The sequence below is a fragment of the Macrotis lagotis genome, chromosome 5, assembly GCF_037893015.1.
Source record: "Macrotis lagotis isolate mMagLag1 chromosome 5, bilby.v1.9.chrom.fasta, whole genome shotgun sequence".
NCBI lineage: Eukaryota > Metazoa > Chordata > Mammalia > Peramelemorphia > Peramelidae > Macrotis > Macrotis lagotis.
The window spans coordinates 246,277,810-246,301,377 of record NC_133662.1 but is presented as its reverse complement, the minus strand read 5'-3'; the positions used below and the strand labels follow the sequence as shown (position 1 = coordinate 246,301,377).

General features: G+C 41.6%; 1 protein-coding gene across 3 annotated transcripts in view; it reads right to left on the bottom strand.

Moving 5' to 3' along the window:
• PIGL (phosphatidylinositol glycan anchor biosynthesis class L) overlaps nucleotides 1–23,568 on the bottom strand; it is a 209,589-nt gene that overhangs the window by 103,561 nt on the left and 82,460 nt on the right. For all 3 annotated transcript variants that reach the window (XR_012468831.1, XR_012468830.1, XM_074189275.1), the window contains exon 3: nucleotides 637–727. Coding sequence is in view for 1 of the 3 variants with exons in the window: in XM_074189275.1 (XP_074045376.1) it covers nucleotides 637–727 (91 nt within the window). In the remaining 2 variants the exon portion in view is untranslated. The remainder of the gene's footprint in view (nucleotides 1–636; nucleotides 728–23,568) is intronic.

The following is a 23,568-nucleotide window of genomic DNA, read 5'->3' as shown; positions in this document are numbered from 1 at the left end:
AACTCTGAGTTCAAATCCCACCTCAAATCCCACCATGAGCAAGTCATACCACCTCTCTGGGTCTTGATTTTCTCATCTGTAAAATGGGCATAATAATAATAATAATACCTATGATATTTGGCTCACAGGAGTGTGGCATTGCTTGGCATGTGTTGAGGGGCTATTGTTTATGTGTGTTAGTTATCACAACCTTATTAAACTGTTATTATTCCCCAGGTCATGTAGTCAGTGAGGAAGAAGGGAATGAGTCTGGACACCCTCTGGTATAGTCATATCACTATGAGCTGTGGAAATGGAAGGGAATAATGGTAACTCAAATTTCTACATGAAAGCATGAGTCATTTTTCAATGAAAAGCCATGAAAGAGACTGAAAGATTGACCATCATTGCTAGTGCTTTATGATGTACAAAGCATCTTCCTCTTCCAACAACCCTGGGGGAGCAGGAGTATCAATATGATTATTTCCATTTTGTAGCTAAGAGAACTGAGGTCCCTGAATTTGTGAGCAGCAGGGTCAGGATCAAACCCAGATCTGCTGTCTCCAAATCCAGGGATCCAGAATTCCAAACAAACCCTGTATGGGTGACCAGTAGGATAAACTGAGTCAATAGACTTGGTCAGCTAGGTTACATTACCAGATCAATGAGGTTGGCCTTGATGTGCCTCAGGAGAATGGCAGCCACGAGCTCTGTGTTCCACTGTACATTTGGATCATCTGGGAGATATCTGAAAGAGAGAAGCAGAGGAAGAATGAGTGGACTCCTGGAGAAGTCCTTACTGAAATCCTTTGGCAGCCTCCTCCATTAACTATTCTCATGTGTCAGAGTGGTGAAGAGGTGACTGGATCACCAAAAATCACACCACTGTAGGATAAGATCTGAGGGATCCTGGTTAGCTTTTCAGTATGGTCGTCTGGGGGTCCTGTCTAACAAGACCAGGTTATCCAAGTTCAGTGAAGCTCATCCCCAGAAAGCTGTCCAATAGGAAGAAGGACAGAGATTGACCCCAAATGAGTAAGTTCCTCTGTCAATACAGGTCACCAGCTTCTTTGTAACTTCTCATGCTAGAGAATTCTTTAAAACGCTGGGATGCTGAGTGACAGACACAGGACCACGGTCTTGAAACCAGGAGATGGGAAGCAGCTGGCCAGATACAGGAAGAGTAGAACCAAATTTCAAATCCAGATTTCTGACTCAATATACACCACACTACCTTCCCTTCTCATTGTCAATCTTTCTCTCCAAAAATAATCTGCCATGATTGAATTAAAGTTTTTACTTCCTTGTGATTTCTGATGTCGTTTTCTATATTAGTGGCCCCCGGCCACAAAAAGGTGGGGAATTACTTGATGGAGAAAAAGGGGAGTTTCCCCAAGGAAGTTTCCGGTTGAGTTCACCCACGCCTACGCTCCCACCCCCACCCCCAGACTGGAGGACTGTTCTCTCCCACTGATGTGGCTTGGCCTGAATCTTGAGGCAACTGCTCTGTTTAGCTATCTCCAATATCATCAGCATTTTCTCTGTTGAAGATGAAATTGGTGTTTTTCACACAGTCCGTCCCTCTGGCCAACAGCAGCAATGGAGTTTAGAAGGAGAGAATGTTTACCAGGGGAAACAGAGAGGTGCCGGTGGCAGAGGGACACCAAAGAGGAAGGCTTTTGCCAGTCACTCAATGGCCGAGGAGCTCCTGTGGGCCTCTTTTTTTTCTCTGTCATAAGATGTGGAGGGTTGGGCTGCACTAGATAATTTTGCTCTGAAGGGTTTGTTCTCTCTGGCTCTTTACCTCTGAATTGTGAGATGGGAGAAAGTCAAATGATGAAGTGTTTACTACTGTATAGTAGACAGAAACTGCGTGATGAGCTAAGGATCCTGGGCGAAAGACAAAAAAATGATCTTTTCCCATAAGAAGCTGACCTTCCACTGGGATGGGCCTTGTGGGAAGAGGCAACACATACATAGAAATGTAAATATAAAATATAAAATAAAAAGTAAATATAAAATATAATAAACTATAAATAGATCCCAAAGTGCAGAGGAACAGGGCAGGGTAATATAGGCAACAAGTATTTTGTAACCTAGGAAGATCTGATCAACACAACCTTCCATAAATAATGGTTTCCTGTGTGTGGAATATGAAGTTCAAAAGTAGTTACAGCTTAAAGGATTTTAACTGGCCCCTCTCCTTCAAATCCCTTCCCTCTCAAATTCTTTTTAACACAGCCACCAAATTGATGTTCCTAAAACAGAGACATGGTCAGATTCCACTGCTCCTAGACCTTGAGTGGCTCATTACTGTCTCTAGGATAAAAAAAAAAGCCTATCTACCTCTCCAGTCTCATTTCCTATTGCCCAATGACCATTCTGTTCTAATCAAACCCTGTATCAAACGGGCCAGCTTGTACCCTCATGCCTTTAGACATGTGATCTCCTCTATCTAGAAGGCTGACTATCTCTTAGTCAGTCAAAAAGGTATATTAAGGGCTCACTATGTGCTGGCAGAGTGCTAAGTGCTGGGGTCCCAAGGAAAACCCAAAACACAGACTTCCTTCAAAGGGGCTGCCTCCTCCGACATGCCTTTTTGGATCCTTCCTTGCTGTAACTGGTAGGTTTCTCTTGACATTATTCTGTATTACTCTGCATTTGTCACTACGCACACGCACACGTTACACTGCCCCAGCAGAAGGTAAGCTCCTTGAGGGCAGGGACACTTTCTGCTGTTTTTGTTGTTGCTCTTGTATACTTGTCCTAGCTCCTCAACGCCTCACATACAGAACTCTGCACATAATAGTAAATGTGGAATTTTTGTTGTAAGAGGCTTTAGAGGTAATATTTAAAAGAATAAACCACAGTTCATGTTTATATAGCACGTGAAGGTTGAAAAAGCACCTTCCTCACAAAATAACTCTGGAAGAGAGGATTATCCAAGTTATTATTAATTATTTACAGATAAGGAAACTTTGGGCAAGAGAAGGCGAGTCGCTCCAAGCATATGGATTATCTCCCCAAGTCCTTTAGAGCAAGGCCCATGACCTTGACTTCTGCAGCCTCCACAGAATTTGGAAGCACCAAGTTAATGCCAGCTCTCAGTTAAGACTCTGAATAGGATTGCAGGATGACAACATGAGTGTTCTAAGGGATCTTGTCACAAGAGATGGCAAAGGATGCTATGAAATAAGACTGTGCCATCAGTAAGAGAAGCTCTGGAATCTGCATAATGTAAAGAGTGGCTCATCTCTGCAGTGGAAGAGTCTAGAAATGGTATTGCCAACCATTTATAGGATGTATTTTACCTTCAAAGGATTTTTCAAGCATGCATGTATGCATCCACCCATCTATCCATTCATCCATCCTCTTGGCATCACTGAAAGGTGAAATGATCATTCTGAGACTCATTTCCCTCCTCTGTCAAGCATGGGGTTGAATTTGGTGGACTCTATTCTCTCTTCCAACTCAGATATACAATAAGAGGGGCAGGAACTTAATGGGAATCTGGTCTCTTGTATGGCTGTCACTATTCATACAACTGAACTGAAGCAACCCCTTTCTAGAGGGTCCTACTGGGGGCCTTCTCTGCCATCTATCACCCTACATGAAGGAAACTGTAACTGGGATGTCACCAAAACTACTAAGTTGTGTCTATAGCAAACTAAGAATTTTGTCTTTGATTTTTTTACTGTAACTGGGATGTCACCAAAACTACTAAGTTGTGTCTATAGCAAACTAAGAATTTTGTCTTTGATTTTTTTTTTTTGCAAGGCAATGGGGTTAAGTGGCTTGCCCAAGGCCACACAGCTTTTGTCTTTGATGTTTAGATTTACTTTTAAAGCCCCAGTGAGAAATTCCTGAAATTTCTCAGAATTTCCCAGAAATAAGAAGGTGCAAGATCTCAGCTGCAGACCACCTAGCCCACTCCACACCTTCTACTATTTGTCCAAAAGTGGTTATACAGTTTGGGCTGAAAAGACTCTTAGGGAGGGTGAACCAAAGTTTTGATTTACCTCAAATTTGAATTTGTCTCTTTTCAACTTCACCCCATAATTCCTAGTTCTGCCCTCTGGGCCCAACAAAAACAATACCTAGTTCTGTCAAATGATCTTCCTCTGCCATGACCTCAAAGCTCTTTACCACCCAGGTTGCCCTTTTCTGGATATTCTCCAGTTTAATGTCCTTCCTAAAACTTGGTGCCAGGAACTGAACACAAGATTTCAAGGTATCTTGGACTAGGTATCTTAGACAAGTCACATCAACTCCCTGGGCCTTAGTTTTTCCTCATTTGTAAAAATGAGGAGAGTAGTACTTGATGGCCTCTGAGGTCTTTTCCAGTTCTAAATCTATGATCTCATAATCCCTTGCCAGTGATACTATTCTTCTCCTAGTATGGCCTAATATTGAATTAGTTTTTTTGGCTCACATATCACAGGGCTAAGATTAGGCCAATAAAAGTCCCCAGATCATTAGAAAGGGGGAAATCCCCAAATAGACCAAATGAGATCATGTTATTATCAATATATAACCTACTTTGGGCTGGCTCATCTCTCATCTCTCAGGCTTAATCACTTCTATTACCTTGGTTTATAGTAATTTCTTTCATCTGGATTCTCCCACCCCATCTAAATCTCTTATCCTTAAGGTTGCTACCCAAAACCTTCAGAGAGCACTCTAACACAGACTGATACCAACATAGTCTAGCATTTTTTTTTTTTGTTCTAATCAAATCTTGAAATGGCAGGTTGGAGGAGGCTGCCACTGAGCAGTCCTTTGAAGGAAGTCTGTTTTGCATGGGATGCCATTCAGTTTCCTCTTTCCTTCTTTTTGTTGTCTGTCATTTTTGAGTTATGCCTGACTCTTCGTAACTCCATTTTGGGTTTTCTTGGCAGACACCAGAGTGGTTTGCCATTTCCTTTTCCATCTCATTTTTACAAATGAGAAAACTGAGGCAAACAGGGTTAAGAGACTTATCCAAGGTCACAAAGCTAGTAAAGTAATTGTCGGAGGAAGGACCTGAACTCAGGTCTTTCTGACTCCAAGCCTGCTCTTCTATCTATTGCACCACCTGGCTGACAGAAAGTATTTAATAACAGGTTGCTAAGCAGATTCTCATACTCTTCATTTTTGACGGGAATTGGGATAAGGATGTGGTTCTGATGGGACAGAAAAGTAATGTGAACTCTTAGGATGTTGTTCTGCCACATTTGAGGTCCAAGATGTGGCTAATATCAGGCCTGGGAGTGGGGCCAGGGACATAGCCAGAAACTGGGCAAAGAACGGGGGGTGTTGTGTTGGGATAGGCCCTCAATAATTACTTATTGAATTTAACTCAAATGAGCATGTGTGGAATGTTGGGCAGACACCAGACAAATAGAGCTGACTACTCCCAAGTATAATATAAAGGCTTGGTTCCAACTCAGCTAGCAAAAACACCAGACAACAGCATCTTGAAGTAAAGCACAGAGTTCAAACACCTCTGACCTGCAGGGAGAGGGGCAGAGGTGGGCAGGGTCAAGACACTAGGTGTGGTAAGAGCTTCCCTAAGGTCCAGGTACTCTTAACACACCCATAAACTCTATCAGAAGGGGTGCTTTGCCCTCCAGCACTCCTCACTGTACGTGGGGCCACTGTTGTGATGTGCTGATGGGGCCAGATAGGATCCATTGGCTAGAGACAGGGTGAATGCCGGCATGGAGATCTGAAAGGTAAAGCAGGCAGTTCAGTTCTCTGGAGTGTGCTCCTGGTTGTGATAAAAGCCAGAAAATTAGCACATTCTCTGGAGAAGACTGGAGTTCCTCCTAGGAGATGCTCAGCTCCCTGCCACTCCTAACCCTTCCTGTCCCTATTCATTCTGCCAATCACTGTGATAAATTGGGAAATAAGTCATGGGCTAGGCTAGGAGGGGCTGGAGAAGGTCAAACTGTCAAGGGGATGGTGGCAGTGGGGAGATGAGCAAGAAATAGAGAATGGGAAAAATACCCACAGTTGACAATAGTTGGATCCTTCTAACTGAGAAGCCACAAATAAAAGCATTAGGCACCATCTTGGAAAGTGAATATATGAAAATAATAGCCTGGCAAAGACATTGGGATTCACTTAGAAAGTTACCACACAAAATAAGGAATCAATCAGGGAAGAGGAGAAAGAGGAAAAAAGCCCCCTTAAATTTGCTAATGTTTGGTTCTGGAGGGTTAAAAGATTAATACCAGAACAAAGGGAAGTTCTTTTGTCACTCACTATCCTTGATCTTCAGAGAAATGTTTTCTTTGCCTTGCAATGAACAGCCTACTGGTGGATTAGGAAGCCAATTTTTTTTTTTAATTCTGTAGAAAAAAGGACTATAAAGGTTTCTAGGAAGGGTGGGAGGAGTGGACTCTCTGTGCCTTCCTTTCTGTTTTGTTTTGTTTTGTTTTTTAGGTTTTTGCAAGGCAAATGGGGTTAAGTGGCTTGCCCAAGGCCACACAGCTAGGTAATTATTAAGTGTCAGAGGCTGGATTTGAACCCAGGTACTCCTGACTCTTCATCCACTATGCCACCTAGCCGCCCCTCTGTGCCTTTCTTTCACTGGGCAGTCTTTGGGAAGTTCAGTGATGACTGCTTAGAGAATAGAATACCAGATCTGAGATTTGGCCTCAAGACAAGCCCCCAACCACTTCTCACACTGCTCACCTGCATAAACCTGTGGCTTTGGCCTACCTACAGTTCCCTCTTGGGTTGGATGCCTTCTGCCTAGTGCCTGTGCTAGTGGTTCCTCTTTTCTCTGAGCAGGCTGTATGGTATTGTGGAAAGTGGATGGTCTGTGAGCTGGAGGTTCTGGCTTTGAGTATTAACTCTAGTCCTGCTAGTGGGATCTCAAGTAAATCATGTCTCTTGGGGTTTCGCTTTTCTTCTCAGTAAAGTGAGGGAGGAAGTAGGTTTTCTTAATGTACTTTACTTCCCTATAACTATGACCAGAATGCTTTATTCATTCTTCACTTATCAGATGTCTACCTTTCTTCAGGGCAGCTCAGTGGTGTAGGGGATAGAATGCCAGGAGGCAGGAAGACCAGAATCAGATAATTACTAGCTGTGTGACCCTGGGCAAGTCACTTAATCCTATTTGTCTGTTTCCTCATCTATAAAAATGAGCTGGAGAAGGAAATGGCAAACCACTGAAGTATCTTTGCCAAGAAAACCCCAGATGGAGTCATGAAGAGTTGGGCATGATTGAAAAGACTTAAAATGCCAAATAGGGAAGATTATCTTTTATGTACATAATACCTAATACATAGGAACTGCTTAATAAAAAACTCTACTAGCTGATTATCCATTCAAAATCAATCTATCAACTATTCTTACATCCTAGAAGCAATAAAGAGACTCTGGAGCTTTTAAAAGTCAGACAAATTTCATGAATATCAAAATATTGTGCTAGTCTTCTCATGGTGGCAAAATATCAGAAATTGAGAGGATGCTCTTCTGTTGGGGACTGGCTGAACGTGATGTGGAATATGAATGTAATGACATACTACTATATAGAGCATTAAGAAATGAGGAACAGGAAGATTTCAGAAAAACCTGGAAAGAAAAACTGATGCAAAGTGAAATGAGAAGAACCAGAAAACATTGTGGACAGTATCAGTAACATTGTGCGATGATCAACTATGATTCATCGCTTCCCAGTCACAAAATGATTCAAACAAAGGACTAATGAAGAAAGATGCTATCCATATCCAGATAAAGAACTGATGGACTTTGAAGAAAGAAACATTTAATTTCATTTTATTCTTTCTCATGTTTTTTTTCCTTTGATCTGTTTCTTCTTCCATAATTATGACCAATATGAAAATGTGTTTTATATGATAGGATATGTCTAAACTATAGCAAATTGCCTACCATTGTCCGAAGAGGGAAGGGAAGGAGGGAGAGAGAAAAATTTGGAACTCAAAATCTTGTGAAAATGAATGCTAAAGGGGTGGCTAGGTGGCGCAGTGAATAGAACACTGGCCCTGGAGTCAGGAGTACCTGACTTCAAATCCAGCCTCAGACACATAATAATTACTTAGCCATGTGGCCTTGGGCGAGCCACTTAACCCCATTGCCTTGAAAAATCTAAAAAAAAAATGAATGCTAAAAATCTTCTTGATATGTAATTGGGAAAAATACCATTAAAATAGGCTCTGGCATATGCATAGTATAGTGTGTATTATATAACTAGCTCTTCCCCAGAAATATCCTAAAGCAAAGTGTGTGTGTGTGTGTGTGTGTGTGTGTGTGTGTGTGTGTGTATGGTGTGTGTGCACATGTGTGTGCGTGTGTGTGTGATGTGTGTATGTGTGTGTGTGTGAAGCAGCATGGAAAGAGATAGGAAACCTAGATTTTAGTTCTTCTTGAACTAGATACTCTTGGTCAAGTCCCATAGCCTCTTCAGATCTATGTTGGTTTATCTGTAAAACCAGTGTAACTAGCTAAACCTAATGATTTCTTCTAATTGTATAACCTAGACCAGGCATTAAGTCTTAGCTTCTGAGTTCATTTAAAATGCCAATCATGATTTTATATAATGTATATAATATATGTAAACACATACATATATACAATATATAAAACATCTGCACACACACACACACACACACAAACACAGACATATACACAAAATTATTTACAATGGGAAAACAATAGAAGCTTTCCCAGGAAAAACAGGAAAAAAGTAAGGATGCTCCCTTTCCCACTGTTATTTTGCACATTTTTAGAAATGCTAGCAATAGCAAACAAGATAAGAAAAAGAAATTAAATACATTAACATAGGCAAAGAAGAGACAAAATTATCTCTATTTGCTAATAAGACTTGTTTAAAAAAACCAGAAAATCAGCATATAAATCAATTAGGATTCTTTTCTTCTTTTTTTTCCAATTAGGATTATTTAATAGTTTTAGTAAAGTGGTAGGATATAAAATAAATTCACAAAAAGTCCCAACAGAATTACTATGTACCAATAATAAAATATAGGAGGAAGTAATAAAAATGAAGTTCCACACAAAGTAAAAGTGAAATTGTATAAAATATACTAGGAACAGAAGTGATCACAATCTAACAAGGAACAGTCAAAATACAATTTTACAACCCTTAAAAGAAAGAGAAAAACTTAAGCCAATATCATAAAACTGATCATATTTTTTAAATTAATACATAAATTCATTGCTGTAACAACCAAATTATGACAGGGGTATATTTTATGGAACTAGAAAATTAATAACAAAATTCATTTGGAGGAACACAAGGTCGATAAAAAAAGAATGAATGAAGAAAAAGAGCTTCCTGATAAGGCAATAATCATGAAATTTATTTGGTACTAGCTAAAAATAGGAAGGCGATTGGTAGGAAGAATTAAATAAGAGGAATAAGAAACAAACAAAATCAATAACTCAGTGTTCAATAAACCCCAAAACACAAATTTCTTAGCGAAAGAAAAACAAGAATTGCTAATTTCTTTGGTAGAAATTATATTTAGACCACTATAAGAGGTCCTATTATAAAAATAATTAGAAGAGAACCAAAGTACAATGGCTATAGGAAAAATTATTATTTTTTTTAGGTTTTTTTGCAAGGCAAATGGGGTTAAGTGGCTTGCCCAAGGCCACACAGCTAGGTCATTATTAAGTGTCTGAGTCTGGATTTGAACCCAGGTATTCCTGACTCCAGGGCCGGTGCTTTATCCACTGTGCCACCTAGCCACCCCAATATCATATGAAATTAAAAAGCTTCTGCAGAAACAAAACCAATGCAACTAAGATAAAAAGGAAAGCTTTCAACATGGGGTGGGGGGGTGGGGAAGAACCTTTGTATTAACTATTTCAGGAAAGAGTCATATTCAAGTACACCTGAAGTGTAAGTATATTAAATACCTGTATTATGTATTGATATACTAACAGGAGACTATAAATAAAACTAAAAACCATACCCCAATGAATATTTGTTCAAAGGGCATGGATTAGGAAATTGTTAACTTCCATATGAAAGACAGATTCAAATCTCTAATAAGAGGAAAGCAAATCAAAACAACCCTGAGGTTTTATCTCACCACCAGCATACTGGCCAGGTTGACAGATGATGATAATAGTGAATACTGGAGGTGCTGTGAGAAGTCAGATCTTGAATTGGTCTTACAATTCTAAAGTGAACAAAATTTCCACATCCTCTGACCCACTGCTAGTCTTATAACTTAAATAGGTAGTCAGAAAAGAAGGTTTCCTATACACCAAAATATTTATAGCATCACTTTGTTAGGTAGTGAAGAATTGGGTGGGCGGGAGAGGGGACAATGAGTGTGTCCATCAGTGGAGCCTGGCTAAACAAACTGTGGACCATGAATGTAATATAGGATGATACTGTATCATAAGAAATGATGAAAATGAAGATACAGAGACGCCTGGGAAACCACAGAAACTGAGGTAGAGCGAACTAAGGAGGACCAGGTATATTATATAAGACTACAACAATATAAATGGAAAGACCAAAAATTTGAAAAAAAATCATGTTGTTATAATGATAAAGCTGAATGCCAGAGAAGAGATGAGAAAATGCATCTCTCTCCTTTGCAGAGGTAAGGAACTATATGGTACAGGTTATTACATTCAGTTCAGTTGATGTGTTGGTTAGTGTGGTGTAAGTGCTTTTCTTCTTTGTTATAAGGAATGATTCATGGGATATGAAAGTATGGAGAGATATATTTGATGAAATCTGATGATGGAGATAAAAAATATAAAAGATAACAATAAAACTTTTAAATAAAATCGATGAAGAGAAAGCAGGAAAAAAAAAGTAAGATTCCAGAAAGGCTAAATATATATATTTTTAACATTTGATGGTGACATTTTACATTTACTCTGAATAAAAATTATATGCATATGTATCTCATTTATTGCACTAGAAAATTCTCATTTTCTTTTTTTAAATTATCTAATACCAGACTGAGCTGAAAACAGAAACTTCTTTTTGCTTTACATGCAATAACTGTCATTTCCTTATAGGAATCAGTGAGGTAGAAAGAGCCTAGTTAGTCAAAAGACATTTATTAAATATGCCTATCATGTTTGAGGCTCAGTATTAAGTACTGGTGATACAAAGAAGGCAAAAGCCAGGCTCTGCTCTCACGTCAGCTCACAGTCTATTGGAGGAGAAAACATGCAAATAACTCTGCATAAGCAAGAAGTATAGAGGATCAAATGGAAGATAACAGAGAAAAGGGAGGTGAAGGGGGATTGGGATAGGTTTCCTGCAGAGGATAGGATGCTTGTCCTTAGTTCTCGAAGACCATGACATCAGGGAGGTGTTGCCATAATAAGCAAGCACATGAATTGGATTTGAATGAGGGGGGCTGTGCTAAGTCACTGGTTTCACTTTCTCCTCCAGAGCCATCTGGGTCCAGTGGCCAGATAGGAATGGCCTTGATGTAAGGCATTCAGATTTAAGGGACTTGCCCAAGGTCACACAGCTAGTTTTTGTCTGAGGTTGGATTCGAACTCCCATCCTCCTGACTCCAAAGTCAGTTATCTATCTACTGGGTCACCTAGCTGCCTTAGATAGGACTTTAGCTGCGACCTGAAGCCAGGGAAATTCAGAAGCAGAGATGAGGAGAAAGTGAATCTCAGGCATAACTCCCTGGAGCCTCTGTCTGTGGCAGGGAGAGCAACCAGTAGCTACTGATTGTAATCATTTAGTTGTGAGGTGATGAGGGCCCACATCACAAGGGTGGCAGTTTTAGAGGAGAGAAGAGGCATTTTTGAGAAATATCAAGAAGGTAACATTGACAGGCTTTGAGAGCAGTTTGGCTATGGAGTTAAGAGAGTGAGGAGCTGAGGATGGTGACTAAGTTGTTTCCCTGGGTGACTGAGAGGATAGGGGTGCCCTTAACTAGAAAGAGGAAAGGAAGGAAACTAGTAAACTTTTATTAAGCACCAACTGTGGGCCAAGCACACCAAAATTGTCTCATTTCATCTTTATAACAACCCCGAGAGATAAGTGTTTTTATAATTTTGTAACTGAGAAAACTGAAGCAGATGGAAGTGAAGTGACTGTCCCAGGATCACATAGCTAAATGTCTGAGGCCAGATTTAAACTAAAAGGGCAGGATATGAGGAGGTCATTGTATGATCCACTGCAAAATTAAGTAAATGAGAAGAACAAGGAGAACAATTTATACAATAATAAAAATTCTATAAAGTTAATTAATTTGAAAGATTTAGGAATTCCAATCAATACAATGACTAACAACAATTCCAAAGGACATAAGATGAAATATTCTCTATAAGTACTGATAAAATGCTGATGGACTCAGAATGCATCCTGAAGGAAATTTTCTTTTCCTCCTCCCTCCCTCCCTCCTTCCTCTCTCCCTTCCTTCTTTCCTTCCTTCCTTCCTTCCTTCCTTCCTTCCTTCCTTCCTTCCTTCCTTCCTTCCTTCCTCCCTCCCTTCTTTCCTCCCTCCCTCCCTCCCTTCCTTCTTTCCTTCCTCCTCCCTCCCTTCCTCCCTCCCCTCTCCTTCCTTCCTTCCTCCCTCCCTCCCTTCCTCCCTCCCCTCTCCTTCCTTCCTTGCTCCCTTCCTCCCTCCCTCCCCTCTCCTTCTTTCCTTCCTCCCTTCCTTCCTCCCTCCTTTCCTTCCTCCCTTCTCTTCCTTCCTCCCTCCCTCCTCCCTTCCTCCCTCCCTCCTCCCTTCCTCCCTCCCTCCCTCCCTCCTTCCTTCCTTCCTTCCTTTCTTCCTTCTTTCCTTACTTTCTCCCTTCCCTTTCTTTCTTCCTTTTAGGAGAACTTGCTTTGCATGACAATATTATTTATAACAGTTTTAGAATTGGATTGTTTTTCTTTGCCTTCTCCATTAATGATGGAAAGGGGAGGAAGGGACAGAATTTGGAACTGAAAAATAAAATTGAATTTAAAGAAAAGATGACAATGTGTTTTGTTTTGAATATGTTGAAGATAAGATGTCTATGGAACATCCAGCTTGATGTGTTCAGGAGGCAAGTTGGAATGTCAATTTGAAGGCTAAGAGAGAGCTAGGTAAATAGATCTAAGAATCATCAGTATAGAAATGATCATTGAAAACATGGCTGCTGACGAGATCATCTAGTAAAATAATATAGCAGGAGAAGAGAAGACATTGGGTTTAAAGAATCACAGAATTTTAAAACAAGGAGGATATCAAAGGCTTCCTATGCCAGCACCCCAAATGTAGGATGAATTATTTTTTACCAGATCACTGAGTTTCAGAAATCAGAAGAAAAGGGTTTCAGTTCCAGGTCTGGCCCTGATGGAGTGGCTTGAATTTTTCAGAGATTCAGTTACCTCATCTTTAAAATGGGAGAAATGATACATATGCTACATCATAGAGCTGATATGAGGGTTGAGATAATGTTTCTGAAAATGCTTTGTAATGTGGAAAGTGTTTTTTAACATATCATTGCTATTTTTTTTCTTTCCAAAACTGAACCAAACCAAACCAGCAAGCTAACCAAGAACAGTTTCCAGGAAATTGCTACATCTCAAAAACACCAAACACTCTCCCCTTAGTAGTGTCCTAAACTTGAGGCCAAGGGCCAGGAAGCTTTATTGGACTTCTGAAGCTAAATATGGAGAGGATTTGTTTTTCGGCCTTCTCCAGCCAACAGCCTCTTGCTTTCCCCTCCCGCCTCCTCCAGTTTAGTTAAGCTCTTAGGACAGATTATCTGTCAGGAAGTGCAATAACTCTTATTCCCTCCCCTCCAGCATGCAAGAGTGTGTACCACACACACACACACACACACACACAAACACACACACACGCGCGCGCACACACACACACACACACACACACACACACACACACAAACACACACACATTTTATTTTGTCTACTGGGTGGTTTTTGGCCTCTTGGTTCATTGCATTCCTTTGCTATCTCCATTTGGTAGCCAGGGAAGGGGAGGAATAATTGAGTCTTCACATCACTAACAGGAATGATCAAGATACATCTTGCACCAGGGTCATTTGAGGACTGCCAATTCATGGCCAGGGGGAAGAGGTTGGCTTTACATATACCCTTTTAACCTGGCTCTTATCTTTCAATCTCTGCTTTCCCTCCTTAGCAAAGGGATGTTAGCTCCTCTCTGACCTCTGAGGCTGAACAAAACCACCTCTCCCTAGTCCAAGACCCCAGGCTCTGGTGGAAAGTGAAGACCTGGAAAGGCAAACCTCAGCCCTTAGTGTGTAGCAATCTGTGTAGTAGCGTGTTATTAGCTTTCAGCTGAATTGAATCACCTTTGCCTGGAATGCCATCCTCCTTCCCTCTCCTCCCCAATCCTCCTTACTTAGCCAAATCTGAATATCTTTCAAGGACCAGACCAAGTTCTACAATCTCTAATAAACTTTCTGTGATCATGTCTGCTTTTGTTGACCTCATTGACAGTCCCAATGTGAAAGGGATGGGAAGGGGGGAGGACAAAGGGGCTGCTTCCTTTTAGCCCCCTCCCAAGATAGAAAACTACCTCCAGGTCCCAAGCAGAGCTATTAGAAAATGAATTGAATTTTCTATGCCACTAACCTCAAAGAGAGAAATAAAACAAGAATGACTCCTTTCTTCATAACAGCTTTCCTACAGTCCTTTGTCCTACAGCTCAAGCCTAATCCTCCAGAGCCAGTGACCAGGAAACAAACTTTGCAGGAGGCTTTTCTTCCCAGGCTGATGCAAAAATCTGCATCCGATCCGCAAAGGGCAGGATTACCCAGAGCAGGGTCTTTGTTGTGGGAGGTTGGCTGGGAGGCCTGCTGCAGATGAACAGGTAGACAGCTGCCAATGGAGTAGGAGAGAACAATGCTTGCAGTATGGTGTTGGGAACAAAAGACTGCCTTTGTGTTCAGAAAAGAAAAAAGGCAAACCACAGAAAGAACTGTACCTGATCTGGGTCGGCCCAGTTCTACCTGTAGTCTGGATTTACAAAAGGCAAATAGAACTCCTGGGACCACCAGGCAAACAGGGAACATTGGACTAGGTGAGCTTAAAGATCTCTTTCCAACACAATATTCTGATTCTAATAAATGTTCATTATATATAATAAGGGAAAGGGCTTCTCTGGGTGAAATGGCTATCAAATTCTGAAAGATTTCATGAGATTCAAGATTTTGAGAAGGAAGGGACTTTCAAAGATGTTTAGTTCAACCCTTCATGTCTTAATGAGGACACTGAGGCCTTTTGAATTTGAGTAACTTGTCTGAGATCCACAGATAAGGACAGAGCAGAGACTTGAACTCAGGCTCTCTCTTCAAAGTGACAACTTTTCCCATGGTACCAGGTGATTAGGGTATCTTTGCCAAATTGGGAACCCCAAGATGGTAGAGTGATTCCATGAATTCAGTCCCAAATAACTAGCATTCCTTTTCACTAGAAAAGAGCACTGGACTGGGAGCTGGTGAGCAACATCCACTAACACACTGGGGCTCCATTGGCAAAGGTTGTTTTTTTGCACTACAACAGGAGGGACCTGGACTTGAAGATTTCAAAGGTCTTGTACGAAACTCAACACCAATTTGGTGAAAAAAGGAGAGGCATTTGTGATGCATGAAATCTGTAAGTTAGTGGCCCTTGATCTCTGAGAGTTTCTGCAATGGACTTTCCTATACCTATAACATTTTAGCCAGGAGGACTTGAGTTCAAATTTGACCTCAGACACTTAAAAATTACCCACCTTGGACAAGTCACTTAACCCTATTACCTTGCAAAAAAAACCCAAACAAACAAACCAGAACAACCCATGGCCCCTTCCTGAAAGTGACCAAGAAGAGGAAGAAAGGTTGGAACTAGATGATTTCAAGTCCTTTTTTTTTTTATTTTTTGCAAGGCAAATGGGGTTAAGTGGCTTGCCCAAGGCTACGCAGCTAGGTAATTATTAAGTATCTGAGGCCTGATTTGAACCCAGGTACTCCTGACTCCAGGGCCAGTGCTCTATCCACTGTACCACCTTGTTGTCCCTCAAGTCATTTTAAACTTGAAATCTATGATTCTAAGACTGATTCAAAAGGGATCCCCTTTTTTACTTTAGAAAATTTGGCTAGATATTTGTGGTTTGATTATATCCCCCTTTTTTTCCTGGCTAGCCTTGAGGTTCAAATACCACTATGTTTTACAGGGAACTCTAACCTCATCATCACTCCATATCCTGGACTGCTTAGACCCTTCCTTTGCTACCCCCTTTGTTGCTCTCACACCCTTTGCACTCTACCTACATGTGACCCTCCTAACAACCTGCCCTTTCAGGGTATGAGCCACAACCTGGCTGGCTGGGCAACTACAATTAGGGACCGAGGTGCTGAATCTGGAGATTGGTGAAAATTCTTGCAGGGCTTTAGCAAGTAGAAACAACAAGACCAGGCAGCTAGTTAACAAGAATAATTGATGAAAATAGAAAGCTGCCGGATGACTGGGGTGAACTTCTCTTCTGCCCCTCCCTGAAATCCTGGTTGTCTTTAGAGTTGTAGGGATACACTCATGCTCTTCTCAGATGAGAGGAATCATACCATTTGCTTTCCTGGTATTTGCCCCAGACCCCCAACTTTAGTTATGGCCCCCAAACATGTTCTCTTATCTCCATAGCACTGGTGAGGAAATGAGTTCAAAGGGTAAAAAAGCTGCCCCAAGTTCCCCAGATATTGAAGACAGAGGTTTCCAGGCTGAGGTTTTTGACAGGTAATCCAATGCCCTTGCTGCCACTGACCATTTATATATTTGTTGTATATCACTTTGCTATTATTGATATATCACTTGTCATTGCTCTTCTCTCATTTTATGGGTGTCTTGGTCCCCTAAGTTGTAAGTTTCCAATTCATATGTCATTCAGTCACAGTGCCCACCCTATATTTAATAAATATTTTTTAACTCCTCTTTCTCTGTCTCTGTTCCACCCCCACCCACCCCCCACTTTACAGAACCAAATATTCAATTAATATTTGTAGAAAGGGCTCCTAGATATTAGCTTTGGCTCTTTCCATGATCTTGGGCAAATCACTTGGGACCCCTGTGTTCCAGAGACCTTAAGGGCCATTAGACCTATCCTTGACTATCTGAGGAAGGTTGAGGATGAAATGGTCTTGGATGTGAAGGAACCTGGAAGCGTGTACCCCATGTCAAAACATCTTCAGAAATTCTTATTGCCAATGCTGACAATGATGGAAAGAGGAACTGCTGGCCCTGGGCCCTCCTGGAGATATCTCTGACTCACATTAAAAGAAAGGTGTTCAGCTTGACCTCTGGGGAGAATGTGGCACAGCCAGCCTCCTGAGGTCATGGGAGAGGCCAATGGTGAATTGGCCCACTTCTGGGGCAGGATCAATGGTGGCACTAATAGAGGGAACTTCTAGATAAAGAAACTCCCTTTACTGGTTGGCACCTTCCTAGCAACTAGTCATCTTAGAGAACTGCCTAGAATATTGAGGTTACAAGTGAGTAACTTGGCCAAGGTCACACAGTCAGCATGTGTCAGAGATGGAAGATGAACTCAAGTCTTCCTGGATCTACTCTATACATACTCTTATCTATGTCTCTGTCCATTATTCCCAAACTGCCTCTTGCTTCTGGGATCATGATGGGAAAACTCACACTTTTCAGTTTAGCTTCAGATAAAATAGAGCATGAATTAAAAATGAAAGTTAAGTCCACTGAGAGCTTCTCAATGAGACATTTGACCAAGGACTCGGTTAGATCAGAAGACAGAATCCAGAATCCCCTAGTTGGGTTCTTTTGATGGAATGGGATAGCACAGAGCTATCACAGTGATTCTAGTCCATGCCAAGAATCACATCAGCCCCTTCCAAGATTCACTTCCCTCCAGGACTTACTCCCTACCTCTTTTCTGCCCCCATGCTTAAAGTTGGTACTTCAGAGTCCCAATGTCGGGTATGCAATAAAAGAGGGGTCTAGGGTTCTTTTTATACTTGATTTTAGTAAGAAACAGTCTCTCTCCACACTGGCCCTCCTTTTTCTGGGGTTCTCTGTGAATACTCAGCAGCAGTCCATAAAGAAGGCCCACTCACTCTCATTCACCATTTATTCCATAGTGGCAAACTACTGTGGTCCAGGCCTTGAACTAAACTATGCTGGGAAGAATAAGATATGGTGCCTGCCTGTCTACATCCAGTGGAATCCAACAAGCATCAATTAAGGGTGTTCTGTGAGGAAGACAACTTTCAGATCTTACAGGTTGCTGAGTAGGTGCTGAATTGTATCAGTAGGGGAAATCACATTGGAAGGTGTCAGTGAAATCACAAGCTTGCTCCCTCCCCACCTCCCACTCTGCCAAAGACTGATCCAAGTACAGATTTGCTCCAGGGTGAGCTTTGTTGTAAAGGTGGGGGGGGAGAGAGAGAGAGAGAGAGAGAGAGAGAGAGTGTTTTGGAGGGTGGGGGTATTTCCTTTTCTTACTGCACAGCTCTGAGAAATCAAGGTAACCTAGCCTGGCAGGCATGGACCGAGGGTGAGGTAAATAGGATCATCTGGTTTATCCAAAGGACCTGGCCTCTGGCCTTTGAGGCTTCGGCACTGGGCATTTGTGACCGCTTCTCACCACCAGGTGAGTCTGTCCACTAAGACAATATAAAGGTTTAGCAGCATTTAAAATTGGGGATCTGGCCCCAGCGCCTCATCACAGTTGGGCTTAAGGGACACCTGCATCTTCATTGGCTTGAAGCTCAGACTGTTTGGAGTCCCTTGATGGGATGAGAAATGAACTCTTCCTAACCTGACCCTGCAAGTCCTTCAAGTCAACTGGAGAAAACAAATGAGCAACAGATGACTGCCAGAGAAAGGCACCAGGAAGGATGTCTTTTCCGGCAAAGGCAGTCAAGGTCCTTGCCTTCTCCTCTCCCCTGCTAGCTCAGGCTGGTTGTTGTTTTTTAGGTTTTTGCAAGGCGAACGGGGTTAAGTGGCTTACCCAAGGCCACACAGCTAGGTCATTATTAAGTATCTGAGGTCGGATTTGAACCCAGGTATTCCTGACTCCTGGGCCCGTGCTTTATCCACTATGCCACCCCACTACGCCACCTAGCAGCCCCAGCTGGTTGGTTTTTAAAAAGGTTCTGCCTGCTGGTAGTCACCAGCAGGGAAACAGCAACTTTATAAGCAGACTCAACTCCCTCACATTGACTTTCTCTTAGTTCTCTACTGTGTAAGATGGTCTTGCTTATACACCCGTTTCTCTCTTACTCTCCAGGCTGGCAGGTTCATGCTTTGTTATTCTTCTGGCTGGCTAGTTGGTGGGTAGAGGTGGTAGAGAGAGGATTTAGAGGAAAAGAGGGGAGAACTTGATGGACTTTTTAGCTCCAGAGGTGCTGTAATACTAAGCTGTCCCTTTCTGGGATAACCAATCCTTTGGGGGGATGCAAGCAGAAATTGGTCTTTGGTATCATGAGTGCCAACTCCATCACTGGGCATGCCTGCCAGATTTGGGATGGTAGTGAAAGAGTGATGGGTTCTTCTCAGAATGTTAGGCACAGATCATCTGCCCCCCAGCCTGGGAGTAGAGGGGCTGGGTTTCTAACCAGGGACATAGTTCTTTAGGTTTCTTCTGTGGTTTAATTAAGCAATTACAATGTGCCAGGTGATGGTGCTGATCTCTTCTAGCTTGAACATGCTGCATTTTGTTAGGATCCTTATTCTTCACTGTGCCTTTTAAATATGCATAGAGCTAATAGGACCTGGACATGGGGGGGGGGGGGGGTTAGAGGGAAGAGGTGTAGGGGAGTGGTGTCTCCAGTTTTCCAGCTCTAGGCTTTCTCATTTTAAAAGCAATACTTGGATTGCATACATTAAATGGAAAAACTAATCCTCAAGGGTTAAGATCAGTAAGAAGGCATCTGAGCCTTTACATCTTTTAATGATTCATAACTTGGGGTGAAAAAAAAGATGAAATAAGCCAATTAAGCATTCCAAATAAATTAAACAAAGAATAATAACCTAACTGTAGGAGTGGAGCAGTGGATGGTTACTCATTATTTCCCCACATTAAGGGAACATCTTTGTTGTTTCTTTGGAATGGGGTGGAGAATGAATCAACAGTGAACCAGAGGATCTTCTGGTGGAGAAAATAGAGACTCTTCAGAACCCTAGTATCTGAGAACAGGAAGGGATGGGCAGTCACCTGGTCCAGCCAGCTCAGCCATCAAAGGAATCCTCACTACAACATATTCAATTCAGGGAATTCTCTTGACAATATGTAAAAGATGATGGGTCTTGACTGGAATCCTTTAATTCTGTTCTCTTTTTCCTGCTAAGGCCCTAATAACTCCTGTAACTGAGGTGGACCTCAGCTGAATAAAGCAAAGATTGTCTTATACTTGCGAATTCCCCCTAGGATTCCCTGTTGGACTAGAGGTCCTGTCAAGCACTAGCTGGTCACAGTCAGTATGGTTTTCCTGGTCAGTTTGTTTTGTTCTTTGTCTCTTCATCCTTTACTGCTTTCATTCTGGCCCACTGTAAAAATCAGATTATTTAGTCTCAAATGAGCTCTCCATGCTTCATGACAATCATTTGATTTCTTCTCAACTAACTTTTTTTCCCATTCCCCCAAGAGTTGTGCCAAACCTCAGATGCCCAGTACCACCCTATCACCTTAGGATATCTTCACCTCTACATGCCTGGCTGTGAACTTCCAGGTGTCCTCAATTCCATCCCTCAAAATCCCTCTACATGTTTGATTCTTGCCTTTTCTCCATAAACTGGAGGATGAGGTGGCCATTCCTGCCATGCATTCTCCTAAAAAACCTCCACTTGACCCCACCATCTTCTCAAGATATTGTCCTCGATCTCACTTCTCTTTTCCTGTTAAACTCCTAGAATATCTCTGCTCTGCCATTTCCCAATGGATTTCTCATCTCCTTGTAAAGAGGTTTCCAGTCTATCCACTCAAGGGAACCTGCTTTTTCAAAGGAAAACCAATTGGTTTTTTATCTGTTTAATAAATACGTGCTAATTGTTGGCTAATGTCCTAATTCTCTCTGACTTCCCAGACTTATGCTGCTGTTGTCTAAACTTCCTACTGCTCTTTTCTCTATGTTCCTGATGCCTGTGTTCTCCTTCTCCTCGTTCTCAGAGCCAGTGCGCAGGGCAGAGCAATGTCCCTTAGATCACCAGCCTTGCTTCCAGTTGGGTCCTGGCAACCACCATCTGGAGAATCAGGCCTAATGAAGTCAACTTCCCTGCCAACTCCATTTCTACGATCCTAGAAGACCAGATCGCCTGTTGATCTGGAAAAATCAAGTCCTTCGAACCATAAAATGGTTCAGCATCAGAAGTAGATGTTGTTTCAATATTAAAGATATATTGCCAATTGCTTTGCTGCTACTTCCTAAGTGTCAAGGGACCTGCTCCATCTGACGTATGGCTGAACCATGCATACGTATAAATTCTCCACTGGAGTGCTTACTCCCAGACTGCAGTGGCTGGCTCACTTGGATGCTGGGGCTTTTCTTTGCATATAGTAAAGCACTCCATAAATGAATTTTTCATTCATTTATTGGCTGGGAATGAATTAATAACGATAATCTATCATTGGAATGGAAACATAACAATAATGATAATGCTCATGATAATGTTGTACACAGGTAAGAGCACTAGACTGAAATTAGAGGAACCTATAGACAACAAAAATTTGTTAAATGCTTATAATTGGGATGTGTGTGTAAAGAACCTTGGGTCCACATTCCAAATCATACCACTCAATACTTAAGTAACTTTGAACAACTCATTTTATCGCTCTAGGTCTCATAATTCTCAACTGCAAAATAAAGACGGTTTAAGAGCTATGCTTGTACCTATATCTTTCTCTATCTATATAACCTTTATATCCATATATAGAAGTACAACCTTCTTTATAGCTATAGACATATAACTTTTATAGCTATATCTTTCTACAGACATCTATATCTATATCAATACTTCTATACTTTATACCCGAAGAAGTATCATTGTTCACATATCAAAAGCTTTTATTAGTCACTAACTACATGTTCTGCACTAAGTTTGGGGAAGACAAATACAAGTTGGTGAGGCAGGGCTTTGCCCTCAAGGAGCTCCCAATCTAATGGAGAAAGCCTCCAGTTTCAGCCTGGTAAGAAAGACAGATGACTGGCTTGGGAGCCCTTCTTAAATGGAGCTTGGAAGAGGAGCGGTCCAGTCAAACAGAGTAAAGGATCACAAGGAGAGATGATAGCTTTGGAGGGGGAGTTCCAGGGCTGAAGTGATCTTCCAGGATGGAAAGGTTTCTGAGACATGATTTTTACCTGGGGGGGGAGGGGGAGATCAGAGGGTAGCAAGTGATTCAAAAAAAGAGGACCACTGAAATATATATATAATATGTATATGTATTTTAATGCTCAGAAGAAAACAGAAGGGCGTGCAGAAGGAGGCCCTGAGAAGCAGGATGGTTTTGAAAGTAATATGTAAAATTTACCACTTAAAAAAATAAAAGAAGCAATTGGTGTGAAATGGAGATTCAAAGTCCCAAATAGCATACTCTTTTTGTGTTCTATTATGTATATGGAAATGGTGTGTGTGTGTGTGTGTGTGTGTGTGTGTGTGTGTGTGTGTGTGTGTGTGTTGGGATACTGGGGTGTAAGGTTAAAAAGATAACTCGAATCCCCCATAGATGCATATCTGCATGGGTGCATACTCCTTTGCCAGTTAAGCCTTACATGAAGCCAGCAGTCAAATATGACAGGCCATCACCCTAAACAAATACCTCTGTAGTGTGATGATGATACACATTTCTGGCACCTGGCTTGGCAGACTGAGAAGAGCCAGAGGCATTCAACCAACTCAAAAAGACTAAGTGCCTTTCTCTGACTTCACAACAGAATGATGTAGGGTAGTTATGAAAATAATGCATTTTGTCAATTAATCAAATCTAATTACCCTATGGGATTTATAGATTATTGTAGGTCCTGCTTTTATTACCTGGGTGGGGTCACATTTGAGTAGCCTGGCAACCTAAAACCTGTGTCATAATTCAAGTGGGTGGCATCTTGTTCCCAGCCAAAATCCAAAGGGAATAAATGGATGTTTGGTTCTGATAAGGAGAGGGTTGAGAAGGAGGGAGATTTTTTTTTTTCATAGGTTATCATTTCCTTCTACTCCTAAAGCTTCCTCTGCTCCTCATCGCCTTCAGGATGAAGCTCTATAGCCTGGGCCTGCCATTCAAGGCTTTTACAACTGCATTTACTCAGCTTTTTTTCTTGACTGAGACTTGAGTTCTGTCTCTCTCATGGTTCCCGTCTTTCTTTACAACCTCCTGCTTCTGCCTACCTGAAGACACACGCCCTCAGTCTTCCTACCTTCATACCTCCAATCACTCCTTTCCTCTTTCCTGAATGCCTGACCCCTTTTGTCTGAAGTTACAACCTGCCTTCAAGACCTTGGTCAGGCCCCTCTCCTCCATGACACCTTCCTAGATATCCACAGCCCCCGACTCTGGCTCCCACACTTAGAGCAAGTTGAATAAAGTAAAAATATCTGTTGCTTAGCATGTGCTGTGCTAGTGATTTTTTCATAAATATGCATATAGAGTACACAGAGTCACTGCCTCT